We start from the raw sequence: 21,355 nt of genomic DNA on the forward strand, positions 1-21,355 counted from the left end.
TAGGCGAACGGCGGCGCGGAGAAGACAATGAAAGGCAGGAGACGAATAGCTTTACTTAAGGCTATTCCGACGTGTTATTTAGAAAAAAAGTGATTGAGTGATAGGATCCCTTTAAAGCGTTTTTTTCTTACATAAGGAATACAAGTATTGACTAAATTGTCACAGGTCAGGAAATTGGACAGGTCCTCATTAACAAATTACCTTAAATTCCATGTCCGTGTACTGAGCCTCCTTCCTCTCTTGCATGAGTCCCAGGCAGAAAGCCTGGAAATTTATCTCATGTTTTGTCTGTTTGATGATTTCTCGTAGCAGAGCCCGTGACGCCCGCAGATAGTCGTCTTTATTGGTAAGCAAGTCTTGGAAAACCATAGCAAGAAACTGACGGAGAAAATAAAATAAAAAAATTATTATGGTTGCAAAAGTAATAGGCAAAAAATGTGAGAGGTTAATGAAGCCCTGCGTTACCTTGGGCGCCTGCTCGGAGCTGTGCTGCAGGACGGTGTACAAGATTTGCATGTTGTTTGGGTTTCTGGCATTTGAGAGTTCATTAAAGATCACAAACTTCACCATCGTTCCGAGATTATCTCTGTGGGCGTTCAGGAGCTCCCTGTGAGGAGACAAAAATACCCCTGATACAAGGTGACGGTATGTGCCAGCAATACAAGGCATCGCTCTATTTCGGTTGTTAATTTTCTCACATCCCTGCTTTACGGTAAAATCTGAGGTGTCAGGAGAAAAACTCATGAGCGCAGTCAATGTTTCCTTGAATAAGGCTTACCTGTCTTACCCTATAGAGATACAATTAAAGGGATCCTATCATTGGATACCCTTTGTTTCTCGATAAAACGTAGGAATAGCCTTAAGAAAATCTATTCTTCTCCTACCTTTACATGCCTTCTCTGCACCGCCGTTCGGTAGAAATTCGGGTTTTCTTCGGTAAGCAAATGAGTTCTCTCACAGCACTGGAGGCGTCCTCAATGCTGAGAGAACTCTCCAGTGCCACCTCCATCTTCTTCTGGAACGCCCTCTCCCTGTGTCTTCTTCCGTCCTGGGTTTCAATCTTCTAGGCCGCGGGCAGAGACAACTGCGCATGCCAGTGGCCACAAGCAAATGGCCGCTTACACCAGCTTACTGTGTAAGCAGCCACAAGAAAATGGCCGCTTACACCAGTTTACTGTGTAAGCGGCCATTTTCTTGTGGTCCGGGTATGCGCAATTGGCTCTGCCTAGAAGATTGAAACCCAGGACGGAAGAAGACACAGGGAGAGGGCGTTCCAGAAGAAGATGGAGGCGGCGCTGGAGAGTTCTCTCGCTGCATTGGGGACGCCCCCAGCGCTGCAAGAGAACTCATATGCATACAGACGAAAACCCAGATCTCTCCCGAACGGCGGCGCGGAGAAGACATCCAAAGGTAGAAGAAGAATAGCCTTTCTTAAGGCTATTCCTACATGTAAGGGAGAAAAAAAAAAAAAAAAAGGTATCCAATGATAGGATCCCTTTAAGCTGTTGGTAAATTGTGGCATTCCAAGCAAGCAGCTCTTCTCACCTGTCACTGTAACTATACAATGCATGTAGCAGGTGGCGCCATCTAATGTATAGTGGCCGATTCTGATTACTGCACATCTGCTCCCAAACAAGTGACAGCTTCAGTTCTGTCCACTACATATAGTAGTGGCACAGCTCAGCCGGGTGTAGGAAGTCTGACCCACAATAATAAGACATTGATGACCTATCATGATCAATATGAAAAGCCCAGGAAAAACCTTCAAACAACTATTTTTTGAGAAACTGCTCCATCTTCATGCTGCTCACAGTAGAGACTCCCACTGGGCACCTGTATGCGACAGCGGTGTCCATCCTGCATGCCACTTACCGCACGGACAGCATATAATGATTGAGGAGAACCTTGGGCTTAAGACGGATCTTAATCAGGTTCGAGATAACTTCCATGTCCTCCGAGCCGTGGGTGTTACAGTTCATGCAGACAGACATTAGCAGGTCCTGAGCAGGACGGGTCAGCTGATGGTTTGCAAAGACAAGAGGGAAAAAAAAGTCAAGCATTTTATTCTGGAGAAGAACGTAAAGATCACGTAATATTTATCATTTGTATACATTTGATGGTTATGGAGAACTGCACTATATGGAAAGAGGTATCGGGCACCTACATATTACACTTACAGGACTATGGGAACTCTGGCTACTTTAACTTCTGAAACCTGGCAAAGAACCCAAATCATTCTGTTCTCCAAATCTGTTAAAACGTATTGGGGGAATCTGATCATAAATGTTATGCTAGTTTCTGTAAATGGTTATTCTATCGGTAGGGATTAGGAGGGGGGGGGTCTGTCCTCCCTTTGCCCATAAGGGCCCCTTCACACGGCATAAGCGCGACGCTCATTTAGACACATATACACGTGTCCGAGCGCGGCGCTTCAAAACAGAGCCCATTGATTTCAATGGGAAGCGCGTGTATATCGGCATATACGCGTGCTTCCCATTGAAATCAATGGGCTCTGTTTTGAAGCGCCGCGCTCGGACACATGTATAGGTGACTAGATGAGCGGCGCGCTTACGCCGTGTGAAGGGGCCCTAAGACTGACTATAATAAAATCCAGAAACTGGTGTAAATTATAGCAGCACAAATCTATGTTCCAAGCTGGGACTGAAATTTGAGTTTCTGGCACATGGCTGGATATTATTCTTCACGGCACAACCCCTTTAAGATCTACCGATAGTTTGCTATCGACTATTTAAGAAGCTGTGAGCCTACCTTCGGATTCTGCAGCCACATCTCCAGCCTCTGCACCGCCATGAGTCGCACCTCCTTATAGCCACAAGTAGCAGTGAGCAAACGGAGGAGATTTCTGGAGACATTATCCATGGGCTGCCGTCGGTTTAGCTGATCTTTTAACATATCTAAGACATACTCCTCCACACCCTCCGCCAACTCTTCATATCTAGGGAAGAATAAGATATAGGAAAAGTCATTACCTAAAACTGCAATATTAGGTTTTCTCCTATAGAAGGCTCTTTGGGCTGTCAGCCATTTCTCCCAACCAAACATTATGCATACACATGACAAGGTAGGTCAGCGATTCACAGAAGGTTCATTGAAGTGACTGGAAAGGGCTGCGCATGTACAGCATACTCTCCACTCACTGCAGGTGGGAACCGCATTTATGGGATTTTTATGGCATATCCTGATAGTGATAACGCCAGAACTTCTGCCATCATGATGTATACAACTACCAGAAGTTGTTTTGAAGGGGATTTGCTGGAGCAGCCACGTAGGGGCCAGGCATGTTATCGCTGGAGTGTCAGACACTGGAACAGGAACCTAGAACTTCTTTTTTAATTTTAATCCCTTTTCTGGCCCAAAAAACCCCATTTAACCACACTGAATGACAAAGGAGATATATAGTGAGAGATAATATACCGTGGCATCAGCTGTCCTTCTTGCTCGGGGCTCATTTTTTCCTCTGCGATAAGCAGTTCTGTTTGACTGTCCTCCTCCTCTGCCATAGATGGGTGAGGACTATTGCCTGCAATGGTAGATACAGATCGTAGTCAGTAGCTTATAACCATAGGTTTTATAGCAGTGGTAGGGAACCTCGGCTCTCCAGCTGCTGTGAAACTACAATTCCCATCATGCTCCATTCACTTCCATGGGAGTTCCAGGAACAGCAGAGCAAGTATGCATGCTGGGAGTTGTAGTTTTGTAACAGCTGGAGAGACAAGGTTCCCTACCCCTGTTTTATAGGAATGTAAGATTTTGGCATCAGATAATTCGATTAGTGTAGGAATTAAACAACCATTACCAGCGCTCAGGTCCCCGGCTATTCGTCCAGCCTCTCCTTGCAGCGCCATGTTCTTAGGAGGCATTTTTGTGCAGAATGCAGTCTGGATGTTGTCAACAAAGGTCTTACAGTGAGCGCTGTCCACCCAAATCCTCTCTCCTAAAGAATCTTCTATATACACCTAAAAAGAAAAATAAAGACATGTCCAAAAAGCAGTAATATATAAAGCCCTAGAGTATAAGCACTCTGGCTATTCAGCCACTTGTCTGGTCCAGCCTTACACCGAATACGCAGCTATTTTCATCCAGAGACTCATATTCTACCCTCCACCACCATAAACTGTCTGCAAAGATGTAACACATTTACCTTAACAAAAATTTCTGGCCAGTTTTCATCTTCTTCATAAGCCGCCATAAGGAGGTTACAAGCGAGCACAGAAACCAAGCTGTTTCCTTTGGCTTTAAAATTTATTGTGGCGTCTCTTCTCAGTAAACTGCACAGGGCCTGAAAGAGAAGGTTTCATTAACTGTTACCTCTTGTTTAATATCAAGACAACAAATTAAAGGAGCTTTGCCATGTCCCAATGATAGCATATCACTGGTCTAAGGATCAAATAAACAGGGGCACCTGCAGTTCCCCTTCCCTGCTGGCCAGGAATACCACCTGGTAGAAGCATTAAAGGGATCCTATCATTGGATACCCTTTTTTTCTGACTAACACGGAGGAATGGCCTTAAGAAAGTCTATTCTTCTCCTACTTTTAGATGTCTTCTCCGCGCCGCCGTTCAGTAGAAATCCCAGTTTCCGTCTGTATACAAATGAGTTCTCTCGCAGCACTGGGGGTGGTCCTCAGCGCTCAAACAGCTCTGGGGGGCGTCCCCAATGCTGCGAAGGAACTCTCCAGTGCCGCCTCCATCTTCTTCTGGAACACCCTTCTCCCTGTGTCTTCTTCCGTCCTGGGTTTCAATCTTCCAGGCCTTGGGCAGAGCCGACTGTGCATACCCACGGCTACAAGAAAATGGCCGTTTACACCAGCTTACTGGGTAAGCGGCCACAAGAAAATGGTTGCTTACACCAGATTACTGTGTAAGAGTCCATTTTCTTGTGGCCGTGGGCATGTGCAGTTGACTCTGCCAACTGTGCATGCCTAGCAGATTGAAACCCAGGACGGAAGAAGACACGTGAAGAAGCCGTTCCAGAAGAAGATGGAGGTGGCGCTGGAGAGTTCTCTTGCAGCATTGGGGACACCCCCAGTGCTGTTTGAGCGCTGAGGACCGCCCCCAGTGCTGCGAGAGAACTAATTTGCATACTGAAGAAAACTGGGATTTCTACCGAACAGTGTAACGGAGAAGACATCTAAAGGTAGGAGAAGAATAGCCTTTCTTAAGGCTATTCCTACGTGTTAGGGAGAAAAAAAGGTATCCAATGATAGGATCCCTTTAAACTCATGGTTGGTAGGGTTCCAGCAACCAGATACCTATCACAGATCCTATAGATAGAGGATGTGTTGTTTGTGTGATGATTTAACCCTTCATGGCTCTGTGACATCACACCCTATGACCCCTCTCATCTATTTAGCAAGAAAACTCACCCACAAACCTTTAAAGCAATGAAGCTCCTCATTATTGTGATCAGGAGGACATAAGTCTTTAAAATAGAAAACCTGCTTAATACCAGAGTAATTGGGAAATGTACTTGATACACAGAGATGTTCTTACCTCAATCACACCCTCAGTGGCAAATATGTTGGGTTTCATTTTGGCCAAATACATCAGACTCAGGTACAACGTGGGGTCCGGCTTTGCACGGTTCATCTTTAGCTGCTTCACTGCCCCACAAAGGACTCCTTCAATCCGATCGTCATTGCCATCTTGTTCTGAAGCTTCCACATCATCCAACAGTGAAGCCGGGGCAACTAAAAGAAGAAACGCACAAGGTTAACCCCCCGGGGAACTGAAGTTTATATATAATGTAGGTGGCCTACAACGTAAACAGGAACCTGGAGGAAATTGCAAAATTGTTATATAGTTTTGGGTATAAATTGTGAAGACTCACCGTTCCCCCAATACAATTTCCGTGGGAAAATCTTAAATGAAAGGGGTCACATATCTTTCAAGATAAAAAAAATTGTATATGTTTAAACCTTATGATTTCTGAAGTGCTGTACATACACACACATAGAGATAGATAGATAGATAGATAGATAGATAGATAGATAGATAGATAGATAGGAGATAGATAGTAGATAGATAGATAGATAGATAGATAATAGATAGATAGATAGATAGATAGATAGATAGATAGATAGATAGATAGATAGGAGATAGATAGATAGATAGATAGATAGATAGATAGATAGATAGATAGGAGATAGATAGGAGATAGATAGTAGATAGATAGATAGATAGATAGATAGATAGATAGATAGATAATAGATAGATAGATAGATAGATAGATAGATAGATAGATAGGAGATAGATAGTAGATAGATAGATAGATAGATAGATAGATAGATAGATAGATAGATAGGAGATAGATAGATAAGAGATAGATAGATAGATAGATAGATAGATAGATAGATAGATAGATAGATAGATAGGAGATAGATAGTAGATAGATAGATAGGAGATAGATAGATAGGAGATAGATAGATAGATAGATAGGAGATAGATAGATAGATAGATAGGAGATAGATAGATAGATAGATAGATAGATAGATAGATAGATAGATAGGAGATAGATAGATAAGAGATAGATAGATAGATAGATAGATAGGAGATAGATAGTAGATAGATAGATAGATAGATAGGAGATAGATAGATAAGAGATAGATAGATAGATAGATAGATAGATAGATAGATAGATAGATAGATAGATAGATAGATAGATAGATAGATAGGAGATAGATAGTAGATAGATAGATAGGAGATAGATAGATAGGAGATAGATAGATAGATAGATAGGAGATAGATAGATAGGAGATAGATAGATAGATAGATAGGAGATAGATAGATAGATAGATAGATAGATAGATAGATAGATAGATAGATAGATAGATAGATAGATAGGAGATAGATAGATAAGAGATAGATAGATAGATAGATAGATAGATAGATAGGATAGATAGATAGATAGGAGATAGATAGTAGATAGATAGATAGATAGATAGATAGATAGATAGATAGATAGGAGATAGATAGATAGATAGATAGATAGATAGATAGGAGATAGATAGATAGATAGATAGATAGATAGATAGATAGATAGATAGAGAGTAAATGAGGAACCGCACCTTCAATTGGGACAACAGATGGCTCTTTGATGGATGGGGAAATCGCCCTTTTCTCGGCAACTGCAGCTTCAGCCAATCGCCCCAGAGCACTCAATGGCGGAGTAGAAGAAAGTTTAGGGCGTTTTGTCAGTCCCGTCAGTGCCGAGGTGCTGGCTAAAGCAGATGAGGCATCACGCTTCCTTTCAGAGCCTAATCCTGGAGCAGCTGGCTTTATAAGATTTGGGGGGGCTTTAGAGTCACTGGCTTGCCCCTTGTTGCCCAAGGCAATGAAATCCCCTGGAGGAGGATGACCTGCAAATACAAGGAAACACTAAGTGACAATCACCTGAACAAACATTATACAAGAGCATTTTCCAACGTGTACGTTCCTGAGTTTACTACGTGGTCACTAAATAGCCAAACAGTACAAAACTCTTTCATGCCTCCTATCCCTTTGTTAGCCCTCCCTGCGCAGCAGCAGAACCAAGTGAGGCCACAGGACCATCTTGTAACAAGGAGAAACTTGCCCTCATCTACAAGGAGAAACTTGCTTCTTTTACTCTCATACTGGCAATTCATTATGACAATGCAGTTAGAGCAATTGCATCCACTCGTTTGGTTTTGACAGGACATTGGACAAAGACCCGAATAGAAACTCCCTTTACTTGTACAATGTTCTTACCAGTCATTTATAGGTTATTCGGAATGCATAGAGGTGATAGAATATTTGAGAAGGAATACCTGAGGATTTTCCAGCAGCGCTGGGTCGACGTACGGCAGTCGCCTTGGGGCGATTCATCATGCATACACTGCAGAAAATGAAGCACAATGGAATGAAGAACAATGGATACAGATAATCATAGAGGACACGTTATAGACCACAGCAAAACATCAATGGATTATACGGCACACCAAGGTGGGAAATATTATCAGTTTTCTGGTGAAGCTGGGTGATAACGTGGAGCGTCTTTAGTGCATGATCCTTTCTTTCTTACCCTCCAGTCCGCATCTTGTTTACCACTTTTTGTGAATGTGAGCAGGACTGGACGGGGACATCTTGGCCTGACATTTATTACAACTCAAGTAAGACACCTGGCATGGGTTGTACAGGAAATCTATGTGGATTTCCATTCTGGGGCATGGTTGTGCATTGTGTAGCACAAAGAGTAAAAAAAAAAAAACAATCTGTATGGTAAACCACCAAAAAACACAGCAGTTATAGCAAAGTCACCAAAATATTGTGTTGTGTAGTGCAAAGATCTGTATAGAACAAGGTCCCCAAAAAACAAAACCTATACAATGTCTAGGGACTCCTAGATAACTATGATGGTAACAGCCCCACCCCCGGCGTACTGTTCAGGCTGGTAAATCCAGCAAACCTACAGACCAGGTTTTGCAGGTAAAACTGTTATGTGAATGTGGCCTCCCCCTATTTTACCTTCGCCCCTAGTTTGCAATGAGGCGCTTCAGTGGACGTGTCTATTGCAAAAAGCTCTACACAAAGCACAGGTAGCACATGACCCTACTGCCCTTAAGACTCCACTGAGGCCATGTTACAGTAGATCCGTGTTTCTCCTATGACTTCTGCGTAACCAAATGTCCCCATAAATCTAGAAAATTAAAGGGGTATTCCCACGTCGCATACTTACCCGTCTTCGTTCCTCTAAAATCTTCTGTCTTCCGGCTTTGTCTCGTCATTGGTGGGCGAGGTCACATATGCAAAGCCAAGCGGCGAGATGCCGCCGGCCCTGCGTGCACACTCATACACCAGTCTACCCTTCACAATGCGAATACAGACCCGACACCCTGCAGGTCTGTATTAGCATTGTGAAGGCTAGACTGGTGTATGAGCTTGCGCGCAGGGCCAGCGGCATCTCGCCGCTTGGCTTTGCATATGTGACCCCGGAGCGGAACAGCATCGCTTCTGCCGCTGCTGTCTTCATGCAGGGCAGAAGCATAGCGATGTGCCTGTGCCGGCGTCTAACAGTCCCCAGCATCCGCCTATTACAGCGGATGACGGGGAGTTAGACGCCGACACAGGTGAAGCCAGCAACATCGCTATGTGCCTGCCCTGCATGAAGACAGCAGCGGCAGAAGCGATGCTGTTATTCCGCTCCTCCGCCCCGGAATAGCAGCATCGCTTCTGCCGCTGCTGGCTTCATGCAAGGCAGAAGCATAGCCATGTTGTTGGCTTCACCTGTCCCCCAAAGGGTAAACTACCCCCCCCCCTCCATGCTCGCTCCCGTGTACTTAGCCCCTCCTCCCTCCCCCCTGAGAGCAGGCAGACACATCACTTGACTCAGGTCAGGGCTGTGGCCACAAAAAAATGAATAAAGTGAGATAGTGGCCAAACAAAGCAGTTTTGCTGAAGCAGTGTATTTAGGAAAAGTCTTACATTCACATTTACAAGCAGTATAGATAGGATCCTTGTGACGGGACAACCCCTTTAAAATAACCATACCTTTCGCTATCTGGAATTAAAATCTGGAAAATTGACGAGTGACAGTTGTTTTGGGGGCCAAGGTCAACATATCACAAGCCTGTAAAGAAGCAAAATAAATATACTAAATAAAGACACATAGCACTGACTTATCATTCCTAATGCTCTAGTACAACGGTCTCCAATATTTAGTTCTCTGCTTGTTGCAAAACTACAACTTCCAGCATGCCGTACAGCCAGCATGTGTGCAGTTGCAACTATCAGAGGGGGTAGGGCAGGAGTCGATTAGATGATTCTGTTAAAAAAGACAATTGTCAGACACTTTAAAGGGAACCTGTCAGGTCAATCTGGGACACTGAACCACCCACAGGCCCTTATGGACCAGGGATTTAGTGTCCCGAATCAACCTGTGCCTGCAATAAAAACAGAAAAGTTTTATCCTCCCCCTGCCAGCGCAGTTCTGAAGCCTGAGAAGTAAACCTCATCTTCAGGGCCCAAATGGACCTGCCAGGTTCCCTTTAAGGCCAAGGCCCCACGTGGAATAAATTACATGATTTTGTTCACATTGGTTATTACAACATTTATGCAGTTTCATTCAAATTAAACACATCCAAATTGGAAGTGTTATATTCTAAGTCTAAGGATCAGAGGATCCGGGGAGGAACATCAACAATGGCGCTCGCTTCTCCTGAGCTCTGGCGTGACTCTCTGCCTCTAATGACTGACGTCAGGGACTGCTGAGGCCTGTGGTCACCTGGGTCACATGGCATTGTGATGCTTGTGTGTATGCATCACAACACCGTGTACAGCTGAGGCCCGATCACAGATCTCGGAGGTCTCTGACGTCACTCAAAAGCACCAAAGAGAACAAGTAGTTGCATCAAACTGCACTGGGTAAAATGCTTAACTGATTGTGACTCTGCCCTAGTTTACTCCATTGGAAGCAAGCAGAGATACTGGAAATGTATAGGGTCTATGGTTGGAAATGCTGTTAATCAGTCGTGTGCATGGTAAGGGTGTATTCACACATGGCAGAGTTGTTGCAGAGTCAGGTGCATATGTAAAAACTACAGATTTTTTTTTTTAAAAAAAGTTAACCCCCCCCCACACACAAAAAAAAACAACAACCTACAAATAACACACAAGGTGACGGCAAACAAGGTACAACAGAGAAGCTGCCCGCGAGGATTGGCGCCTGTACACACCTGACACTCCTGTATACTGCCAGGGATTTATTAAAGCTACAGCGCGCACCTGTAACAACCAATCACAATCGCGCTCGAAATAAAAGCAGCGACCCGATTGGCTCCTACAGACATCCCCATCACACACAGACATCTGAGGCTACCGCCATGGATACAGCGCTCACTTTACCACAGATTCCAATATAAAGAAACACACATGACATCTCTCTGGGCGACACTCCTAGCCTAGGGCGCACGGCTGACGCAAACTTGCGCCAGTTGTGAAGTCCCTGAGACATTTCCATATAAAACGTGTAATACATGCGAGACAAGTTTGTGCCCTGTACACACCGCAGAACTGTGACACTACAAGCCGCAGAGAAGCCGCTCTGCCCCATCACCCGCTGTCTGCACGAGCACCGGCGCGGCTCAGCGCAACAAAACCATTCAGCGCAGGCTCCTCACTACTTCCGGGTCCTGCGTGCCCACGACGTCACCAGAAACGTGCTGACGTACGACACGCCTCCTAAGGCAGAGAACGCTTGTCATTGGCTGTGCATGAGAAAGGGGCGGAGCAGAGCTATCTCCAATGTATACAGGAGCAGTGGTCACCACCAGGGGATGCTTTACGGCAGGCAGGGCATGCTGGGAGTTGTAGTTTTGCAACAGCAGGGTCTCCATAGATTACAGAACACTGATGTCATATATGTTGTTAGTAGGAACATGGTGAGAGCCACTGACATAGCGGTGCACTAGGGGGAAAGTTTGCTTTGAAAAAGGAACTATGGAGCTCTGAAACGTGTTGGGTTTTTCTTTTTCTTGTTATTTCATTTTCAATTATCATGATTTGGCCATTTTTATATCTATTAAAAGTTACATTTGATCTACCATCAGAAGAGTTGCCGGACTACGTGCCCAGGGTCAGATATAGTAATACTGTATGGAGATGCTAGTGGGGTATTATACCGTGTCGGGGGCCCACAGGGGGGCGCTATACTGTGTGGGGGCACAATGTAGCAGGCGGGGCTGATGGCTACGTGCCCAGGGGCAGATATAGTAATACTGTATGGAGATGCTAGTGGGGTATTATACCGTGTCGGGGGCCCACAGGGGGCGCTATACTGTGTGGGGGCACAATGTAGCAGGCAGGGTCGGTGGCTACGTGCCCAGGGGCAGATATAGTAATACTGTATGGAGACACTAATGGGGTATTATACTGTGTGGGGGCCCACAGGGGGGCGCTATACTGTGTGGGGGCACAATGTAGCAGGCGGGGCTGATGGCTACGTGCCCAGGGGCAGATATAGTAATACTGTATGGAGATGCTAGTGGGGTATTATACCGTGTTGGGGGTCCACAGGGGGGCGCTATACTGTGTGGGGGCACAATGTAGCAGGCGGGGCTGATGGCTACGTGCCCAGGGTCAGATATAGTAATACTGTATGGAGACACTAATGGGGTATTATACTGTGTGGGGGCCCACAGGGGGGCGCTATACTGTGTGGGGGCACAATGTAGCAGGCGGGGCTGATGGCTACGTGCCCAGGGGCAGATATAGTAATACTGTATGGAGATGCTAGTGGGGTATTATACCGTGTTGGGGGTCCACAGGGGGGCGCTATACTGTGTGGGGGCACAATGTAGCAGGCGGGGCTGATGGCTACGTGCCCAGGGTCAGATATAGTAATACTGTATGGAGACGCTAATGGGGTATTATACTGTGTGGGGGGCCCACAGGGGGGCGCTATACTGTGTGGGGGCACAATGTAGCAGGCGGGGCTGATGGCTACGTGCCCAGGGTCAGATATAGTAATACTGTATGGAGACGCTAGTGGGGTATTATACTGTGTCGGGGGCCCACAGGGGGGCGCTATACTGTGTGGGGGCACAATGTAGCAGGCGGGGCTGATGGCTACGTGCCCAGGGTCAGATATAGTAATACTGTATGGAGACGCTAATGGGGTATTATACTGTGTTGGGGGTCCACAGGGGGGCGCTATACTGTGTGGGGGCAAAATGTAGCAGGCAGGGTCGGTGGCTACGTGCCCAGGGTCAGATATACTAATACTGTATGGAGACACTAATGGGGTATTATACTGTGTTGGGGGTCCACAGGGGGGCGCTATACTGTGTGGGGGCACAATGTAGCAGGCAGGGTCGGTGGCTACGTGCCCAGGGTCAGATATACTAATACTGTATGGAGATGCAGTCACGTGCGGTTGGAACTTCGATAAGGAAGAAGCAGCACCGGACCATGCTGGGAGTTTTTGTTGGGCTAGGTTTACCTCTGAGTCAGAGTCTGTCGAAAATCGGTGGCGAGTAACGTTTTGCACGGAGTCTATGTGGTCGGCAGGTAAAGGGGTCCCTCACTGGACCTGAGTGACAGAGACCCATGCACATATGTGAACTGAGCCTTTGCTGCATTTTTTGAGCCAAAGCCAGGAGTGGATTGAGCAGAAGGGAGAAGTTTTATATTTATAGCTAGACTCCAGGCTCAGTCTCTGCACTGGTCAGACCTATTCATGTCATATGTAGGCTTTGTAATCCCCAAGCACTGGGGGATAGTCTTCAGACTTTTTCTTCTTCTTTGTAATTCAGGGGCAGTGGCGTACCTACCATATATGCAAAACACACAGCTTCTATGGGTCCCATGAGGGAGGGATCCAACTCTGATCTTCTAACTCTCTGCTTTTTCCAGCAGACACTCCTTTTGGGGAACCCAGTGTAATGGGATTTGTACAGTTTCCATTGAGTTGAATGCTAGCTGTATTTTTCTTATGCACTGAGCTCCACCTAGTGGTGGCTGCAGACATCAAGTTTTATCAGGCCGCTGTATAGGGGATATTCATCAATGTATTTATACCAGTTGCCTGATTTAAATACGTTGAAAAAATGGGGGTTGATTCTTACAAGGTATTCCAAAAGCAGCAGCTTTTCCCCAAATGTATTGGCTCAAATAATGGCTTAAAGGGGCTCTATCATTGGGAAAAGTCATTTTTAACTAATGACATCCTTGCATAGGCTTTAGCAACGCTATTCCACACCTCCCTTTAGTATGTAAATTGCCTCAGTGGTTTTTGAATAAGTCTGTTTGTATTCATATGCTAATTAGACTAATTGCACGATCGTGCACCCTCTCTGCTATTGTTTTCTATGCGTGTATACAGCACAGACTATTGATGATGATGATGACTCAGCTTCATACTAAAGGTAAGTGTGGAATAGACTTTCTAAAGCCTATGCAAGGATGTGATTAGATAAAAATGACTTTTCCCAGTGATAGAGCCCCTAATAATGACTGAAGTCTACTCCAGCCCTAACCCCTAATTTCTGGAGCACGGACCACCTGAGATGAGTCAAACTTTTTAACATCTTATAATAAGTTTGGTGCACTTCACTCCAACATGGCTGTTCTTTAAAGGGATTCCCTTCTTTCTGACTAACACATAGGAATAGCCTTAAGAAAGCCTATTCTTCTCCTACCTTTAGACGTCTTCTCCGTGCCGCCGTTCAGTAGAAACACAGGTTTTCATCTGTATGCAAATGAGTTCTCTCATAGCACTGGGGGCGGGCTCCAGCGCTCAAACAGCATTGGGGGGCGTCCCCAATGCTGCACAATAAAGGGGGTATTATAGTGTGGGAGTCACAATAAGGGGGTATTATAGTGTGGGAGTCACAATAAGGGGGTATTATAGTGTGGGAGTCACAATAGGGGGGTATTATAGTGTGGGAGTCACAATAGGGGGGTATTATAGTGTGGGAGTCATAAAAAGGGGGTAGTATAGTATTGTCGCAACAATGAAACGGTATTATAGTGTGGGAGTCATAATAAAGAGGTATTATGGTGTTGGAGCAACAATGAGGGGGTATTATTATGTTTGGGAGCCACAATGACCATGATGAGGAAGCATTATATTGTGTGGAGGCCACAATGAGAGTTTATTATAGTAGGAGGGCCACAATGATGGAGCATTATATTGTCTGGGGTAATATTAAGGTGGATTATAGTGAGTGGGGGCCACAATGTCCATGATCAGGGATCATTATATGGTGTGGAGGCCACAATGAAGGATTTAGCACAGTGCGGGGGCACCGATGAGGGAGTCTTATGCTGTGTGGGTGACAAAATATAGGGAGCTATGGTGTGGAGGCTGCAATGATGGTTTGTGGGCCATACTAGTGGAGAATTCTACTGCCCGGGGCCACAATTGAGGGCATCTGGGGAGATGTGTAAGGGCCACAGATGGGTATGATACTGTATGGAGACGCTAGTGGGGTATAATACCCTGTCGGGGGCCCACAGGGGGGCGCTATACTGTGTGGTGGCACGATGGGCACAAAGTAGCAGGCAGGGCTGATGGCTACGTGCCTAGGGGCAGATATATTAATACTGTATGGAGACGCTAATGGGGTATTATACTGTGTTGGGGGCCCACAGGGGGGCGCTATACTGTGTGGGGGCACAATGTAGCAGGTGGGGCTGATGGCTACGTGCCTAGGGTCAGATATATTAATACTGTATGGGGACACTAATGGGGTATTATACTGTGTGGGGGGCCCACAGGGGGCGCTATACTGTGTGGGGGCACAATGTAGCAGGCGGGGCTGATGGCTACGTGCCCAGGGGCAGATATAGTAATACTGTATGGAGATGCTAGTGGGGTATTATACCGTGTCGGGGGCCCACAGGGGGGCGCTATACTGTGTGGGGACACAATGTAGCAGGCAGGGTCGGTGGCTACGTGCCCAGGGTCAGATATAGTAATACTGTATGGAGACACTAATGGGGTATTATACCGTGTCGGGGGCCCACAGGGGGCGCTATACTGTGTGGGGGCACAATGTAGCAGGCGGGGCTGATGGCTACGTGCCCAGGGTCAGATATAGTAATACTGTATGGAGACACTAATGGGGTATTATACTGTGTGGGGGGCCCACAGGGGGCGCTATACTGTGTGGGGGCACAATGTAGCAGGCGGGGCTGATGGCTACGTGCCCAGGGTCAGATATAGTAATACTGTATGGAGACGCTAATGGGGTATTATACCGTGTCGGGGGCCCACAGGGGGGCGCTATACTGTGTGGGGGCACAATGTAGCAGGCGGGGCTGATGGCTACGTTCCCAGGGTCAGATATAGTAATACTGTATGGAGACGCTAATGGGGTATTATACCGTGTCGGGGGCCCACAGGGGGGCGCTATACTGTGTGGGGGCACAATGTAGCAGGCAGGGCCGGTGGCTACGTGCCCAGGGTCAGATATAGTAATACTGTATGGAGACACTAATGGGGTATTATACTGTGTAGGGGGCCCACAGGGGGCGCTATACTGTGTGGGGGCACAATGTAGCAGGCGGGGCTGATGGCTACGTGCCCAGGGGCAGATATAGTAATACTGTATGGAGATGCTAGTGGGGTATTATACCGTGTCGGGGGCCCACAGGGGGGCGCTATACTGTGTGGGGGCACAATGTAGCAGGCGGGGCTGATGGATACGTGCCCAGGGGCAGATATAGTAATACTGTATGGAGATGTTAGTGGGGTATTATACCGTGTCGGGGGCCCACAGGGGGGCGCTATACTGTGTGGGGACACAATGTAGCAGGCGGGGCCGATGGCTACGTGCCCAGGGTCAGATATACTAATACTGTATGGAGACGCTAGTGGGGTATAATACCCTGTCGGGGGCCCACAGGGGGGCGCTATACTGTGTGGTGGCACGATGGGCACAAAGTAGCAGGCAGGGCTGATGGCTACGTGCCTAGGGGCAGATATATTAATACTGTATGGAGACGCTAATGGGGTATTATACTGTGTTGGGGGCCCACAGGGGGGCGCTATACTGTGTGGGGGCACAATGTAGCAGGCAGGGCTGATGGCTACGTGCCTAGGGTCAGATATATTAATACTGTATGGGGACACTAATGGGGTATTATACTGTGTGGGGGGCCCACAGGGGGGCGCTATACTGTGTGGGGGCACAATGTAGCAGGCGGGGCTGATGGCTACGTGCCCAGGGTCAGATATAGTAATACTGTATGGAGACGCTAATGGGGTATTATACCGTGTCGGGGGCCCACAGGGGGCGCTATACTGTGTGGGGGCACAATGTAGCAGGCAGGGCTGATGGCTACGTGCCTAGGGTCAGATATAGTAATACTGTATGGAGACACTAATGGGGTATTATACTGTGTGGGGGGGCCACAGGGGGCGCTATACTGTGTGGGGGCACAATGTAGCAGGCAGGGTCGGTGGCTACGTGCCCAGGGTCAGATATAGTAATACTGTATGGAGACGCTAATGGGGTATTATACCGTGTCGGGGGCCCACAGGGGGGCGCTATACTGTGTGGGGGCACAACGTAGCAGGCGGGGCTGATGGCTACGTGCCCAGGGGCAGATATAGTAATACTGTATGGAGACACTAATGGGGTATTATACTGTGTGGGGGGCCCACAGGGGGCGCTATACTGTGTGGGGGCAAAATGTAGCAGGCGGGGCTGATGGCTACGTGCCCAGGGGCAGATATAGTAATACTGTATGGAGACGCTAATGGGGTATTATACTGTGTCGGGGGCCCACAGGGGGCGCTATACTGTGTGGGGGCACAATGTAGCAGGCGGGGCTGATGGCTACGTGCCCAGGGTCAGATATAGTAATACTGTATGGAGACGCTAATGGGGTATTATACCGTGTCGGGGGCCCACAGGGGGGCGCTATACTGTGTGGGGGCACAATGTAGCAGGCGGGGCTGATGGCTACGTGCCCAGGGGCAGATATAGTAATACTGTATGGAGACGCTAATGGGGTATTATACTGTGTGGGGGGCCCACAGGGGGCGCTATACTGTGTGGGGGCACAATGTAGCAGGCGGGGCCGATGGCTACGTGCCCAGGGGCAGATATAGTAATACTGTATGGAGACACTAATGGGGTATTATACTGTGTGGGGGGCCCACAGGGGGCGCTATACTGTGTGGGGGCACAATGTAGCAGGCGGGGCTGATGGCTACGTGCCCAGGGTCAGATATAGTAATACTGTATGGAGACACTAATGGGGTATTATACTGTGTGGGGGCCCACAGGGGGGCGCTATACTGTGTGGGGGCACAATGTAGCAGGCGGGGCCGATGGCTACGTGCCCAGGGGCAGATATAGTAATACTGTATGGAGACACTAATGGGGTATTATACTGTGTCGGGGGCCCACAGGGGGGCGCTATACTGTGTGGGGGCACAATGTAGCAGGCGGGGCTGATGGCTACGTGCCCAGGGGCAGATATAGTAATACTGTATGGAGATGCTAATGGGGTATTATACTGTGTGGGGGCCCACAGGGGGCGCTATACTGTGTGGGGGCACAATGTAGCAGGCGGGGCCGATGGCTACGTGCCCAGGGGCAGATATAGTAATACTGTATGGAGACACTAATGGGGTATTATACAGTGTCGGGGGCCCACAGGGGGGCGCTATACTGTGTGGGGGCACAATGTAGCAGGCGGGGCTGATGGCTACGTGCCCAGGGTCAGATATAGTAATACTGTATGGAGACACTAATGGGGTATTATACTGTGTGGGGGGCCCACAGGGGGTGCTATACTGTGTGGGGGCACAATGTAGCAGGCGGGGCTGATGGCTACGTGCCCAGGGGCAGATATAGTAATACTGTATGGAGACACTAATGGGGTATTATACTGTGTAGGGGGCCCACAGGGGGCGCTACACTGTGTGGGGGCACAATGTAGCAGGCGGGGCCGATGGCTACGTGCCCAGGGTCAGATATAGTAATACTGTATGGAGACACTAATGGGGTATTATACCGTGTCGGGGGCCCACAGGGGGGCGCTATACTGTGTGGGGGCACAATGTAGCAGGCGGGGCCGATGGCTACGTGCCCAGGGGCAGATATAGTAATACTGTATGGAGACACTAATGGGGTATTATACTGTGTGGGGGGCCCACAGGGGGGCGCTATACTGTGTGGGGGCACAATGTAGCAGGCGGGGCTGATGGCTACGTGCCCAGGGGCAGATACACTAATACTGTATGGAGATGCTAGTGGGGTATTATACTGTGTCGGGGGCCCACAGGGGGGCGCTATACTGTGTGGGGACACAATGTAGCAGGCGGGGCTGATGGCTACGTGCCCAGGGGCAGATACACTAATACTGTATGGAGACGCTAATGGGGTATTATACTGTGTGGGGGGCCCACAGGGGGCGCTATACTGTGTGGGGGCACAATGTAGCAGGCGGGGCTGATGGCTACGTGCCCAGGGGCAGATATATTAATACTGTATGGAGATGCTAGTGGGGTATTATACTGTGTGGGGGGCCCACAGGGGGCGCTATACTGTGTGGGGGCACAATGTAGCAGGCAGGGCTGATGGCTACGTGCCTAGGGGCAGATATAGTAATACTGTATGGAGACACTAATGGGGTATTATACTGTGTGGGGGGCCCACAGGGGGCGCTATACTGTGTGGGGGCACAATGTAGCAGGCGGGGCTGATGGCTACGTGCCCAGGGTCAGATATAGTAATACTGTATGGAGACGCTAATGGGGTATTATACCGTGTCGGGGGCCCACAGGGGGGCGCTATACTGTGTGGGGGCACAATGTAGCAGGCGGGGCTGATGGCTACGTGCCCAGGGGCAGATATAGTAATACTGTATGGAGACACTAATGGGGTATTATACCGTGTCGGGGGCCCACAGGGGGCACTATACTGTGTGGGGGCACAATGTAGCAGGCGGGGCTGATGGCTACGTGCCCAGGGTCAGATATAGTAATACTGTATGGAGACGCTAATGGGGTATTATACTGTGTCGGGGGCCCACAGGGGGGCGCTATACTGTGTGGGGGCACAATGTAGCAGGCAGGGCCGGTGGCTACGTGCCCAGGGTCAGATATAGTAATACTGTATGGAGACACTAATGGGGTATTATACTGTGTAGGGGGCCCACAGGGGGCGCTATACTGTGTGGGGGCACAATGTAGCAGGCGGGGCTGATGGCTACGTGCCCAGGGGCAGATATAGTAATACTGTATGGAGATGCTAGTGGGGTATTATACCGTGTCGGGGGCCCACAGGGGGGCGCTATACTGTGTGGGGGCACAATGTAGCAGGCGGGGCTGATGGATACGTGCCCAGGGGCAGATATAGTAATACTGTATGGAGATGTTAGTGGGGTATTATACCGTGTCGGGGGCCCACAGGGGGGCGCTATACTGTGTGGGGACACAATGTAGCAGGCGGGGCCGATGGCTACGTGCCCAGGGTCAGATATACTAATACTGTATGGAGACGCTAGTGGGGTATAATACCCTGTCGGGGGCCCACAGGGGGGCGCTATACTGTGTGGGGGCACGATGGGCACAAAGTAGCAGGCAGGGCTGATGGCTACGTGCCTAGGGGCAGATATATTAATACTGTATGGAGACGCTAATGGGGTATTATACTGTGTTGGGGGCCCACAGGGGGGCGCTATACTGTGTGGGGGCACAATGTAGCAGGCAGGGCTGATGGCTACGTGCCTAGGGTCAGATATAGTAATACTGTATGGAGACGCTAATGGGGTATTATACTGTGTTGGGGGCCCACAGGGGGCGCTATACTGTGTGGGGGCACAATGTAGCAGGCAGGGCTGATGGCTACGTGCCTAGGGTCAGATATATTAATACTGTATGGGGACACTAATGGGGTATTATACTGTGTGGGGGGGCCACAGGGGGCGCTATACTGTGTGGGGGAACAATGTAGCAGGCGGGGCTGATGGCTACGTGCCCAGGGGCAGATATAGTAATACTGTATGGAGACACTAATGGGGTATTATACTGTGTGGGGGGGCCACAGGGGGCGCTATACTGTGTGGGGGCACAATGTAGCAGGCAGGGTCGGTGGCTACGTGCCCAGGGTCAGATATAGTAATACTGTATGGAGACGCTAATGGGGTATTATACCGTGTCGGGGGCCCACAGGGGGGCGCTATACTGTGTGGGGGCACAACGTAGCAGGCGGGGCTGATGGCTACGTGCCCAGGGGCAGATATAGTAATACTGTATGGAGACACTAATGGGGTATTATACTGTGTGGGGGGCCCACAGGGGGCGCTATACTGTGTGGGGGCACAATGTAGCAGGCGGGGCTGATGGCTACGTGCCCAGGGGCAGATATAGTAATACTGTATGGAGACGCTAATGGGGTATTATACCGTGTCGGGGGCCCACAGGGGGCGCTATACTGTGTGGGGGCACAATGTAGCAGGCGGGGCTGATGGCTACGTGCCCAGGGGCAGATATATTAATACTGTATGGGGACACTAATGGGGTATTATACTGTGTGGGGGGGCCACAGGGGGCGCTATACTGTGTGGGGGAACAATGTAGCAGGCGGGGCTGATGGCTACGTGCCCAGGGGCAGATATAGTAATACTGTATGGAGACACTAATGGGGTATTATACTGTGTGGGGGGGCCACAGGGGGCGCTATACTGTGTGGGGGCACAATGTAGCAGGCAGGGTCGGTGGCTACGTGCCCAGGGTCAGATATAGTAATACTGTATGGAGACGCTAATGGGGTATTATACCGTGTCGGGGGCCCACAGGGGGGCGCTATACTGTGTGGGGGCACAACGTAGCAGGCGGGGCTGATGGCTACGTGCCCAGG

General features: G+C 48.6%; 2 protein-coding genes across 2 annotated transcripts in view; one reads left to right on the plus strand and one right to left on the minus strand.

The window, feature by feature from the left end:
• The window catches only part of INTS1 (integrator complex subunit 1), a 34,957-nt gene extending 23,812 nt beyond the window's left edge, over positions 1-11,145 (minus strand). Inside the window, exons 1-12 of the mRNA XM_075285109.1 lie at positions 11,042-11,145; positions 9,528-9,606; positions 7,808-7,875; positions 7,088-7,378; positions 5,514-5,710; positions 4,163-4,300; positions 3,818-3,977; positions 3,436-3,541; positions 2,770-2,956; positions 1,873-2,018; positions 466-607; positions 202-378 (exon numbers count right to left, since the gene is read on the minus strand). Coding sequence (XP_075141210.1) covers positions 202-378; positions 466-607; positions 1,873-2,018; positions 2,770-2,956; positions 3,436-3,541; positions 3,818-3,977; positions 4,163-4,300; positions 5,514-5,710; positions 7,088-7,378; positions 7,808-7,868 — 1,605 coding nt within the window. The 5' untranslated portion in view covers positions 7,869-7,875; positions 9,528-9,606; positions 11,042-11,145. The remainder of the gene's footprint in view (positions 1-201; positions 379-465; positions 608-1,872; positions 2,019-2,769; positions 2,957-3,435; positions 3,542-3,817; positions 3,978-4,162; positions 4,301-5,513; positions 5,711-7,087; positions 7,379-7,807; positions 7,876-9,527; positions 9,607-11,041) is intronic.
• ELFN1 (extracellular leucine rich repeat and fibronectin type III domain containing 1) overlaps positions 1-21,355 on the plus strand; it is a 694,846-nt gene that overhangs the window by 112,511 nt on the left and 560,980 nt on the right. The window lies entirely within an intron of this gene.

The sequence above is a fragment of the Leptodactylus fuscus genome, chromosome 8 (genome assembly GCF_031893055.1).
Source record: "Leptodactylus fuscus isolate aLepFus1 chromosome 8, aLepFus1.hap2, whole genome shotgun sequence".
Lineage (NCBI taxonomy): Eukaryota > Metazoa > Chordata > Amphibia > Anura > Leptodactylidae > Leptodactylus > Leptodactylus fuscus.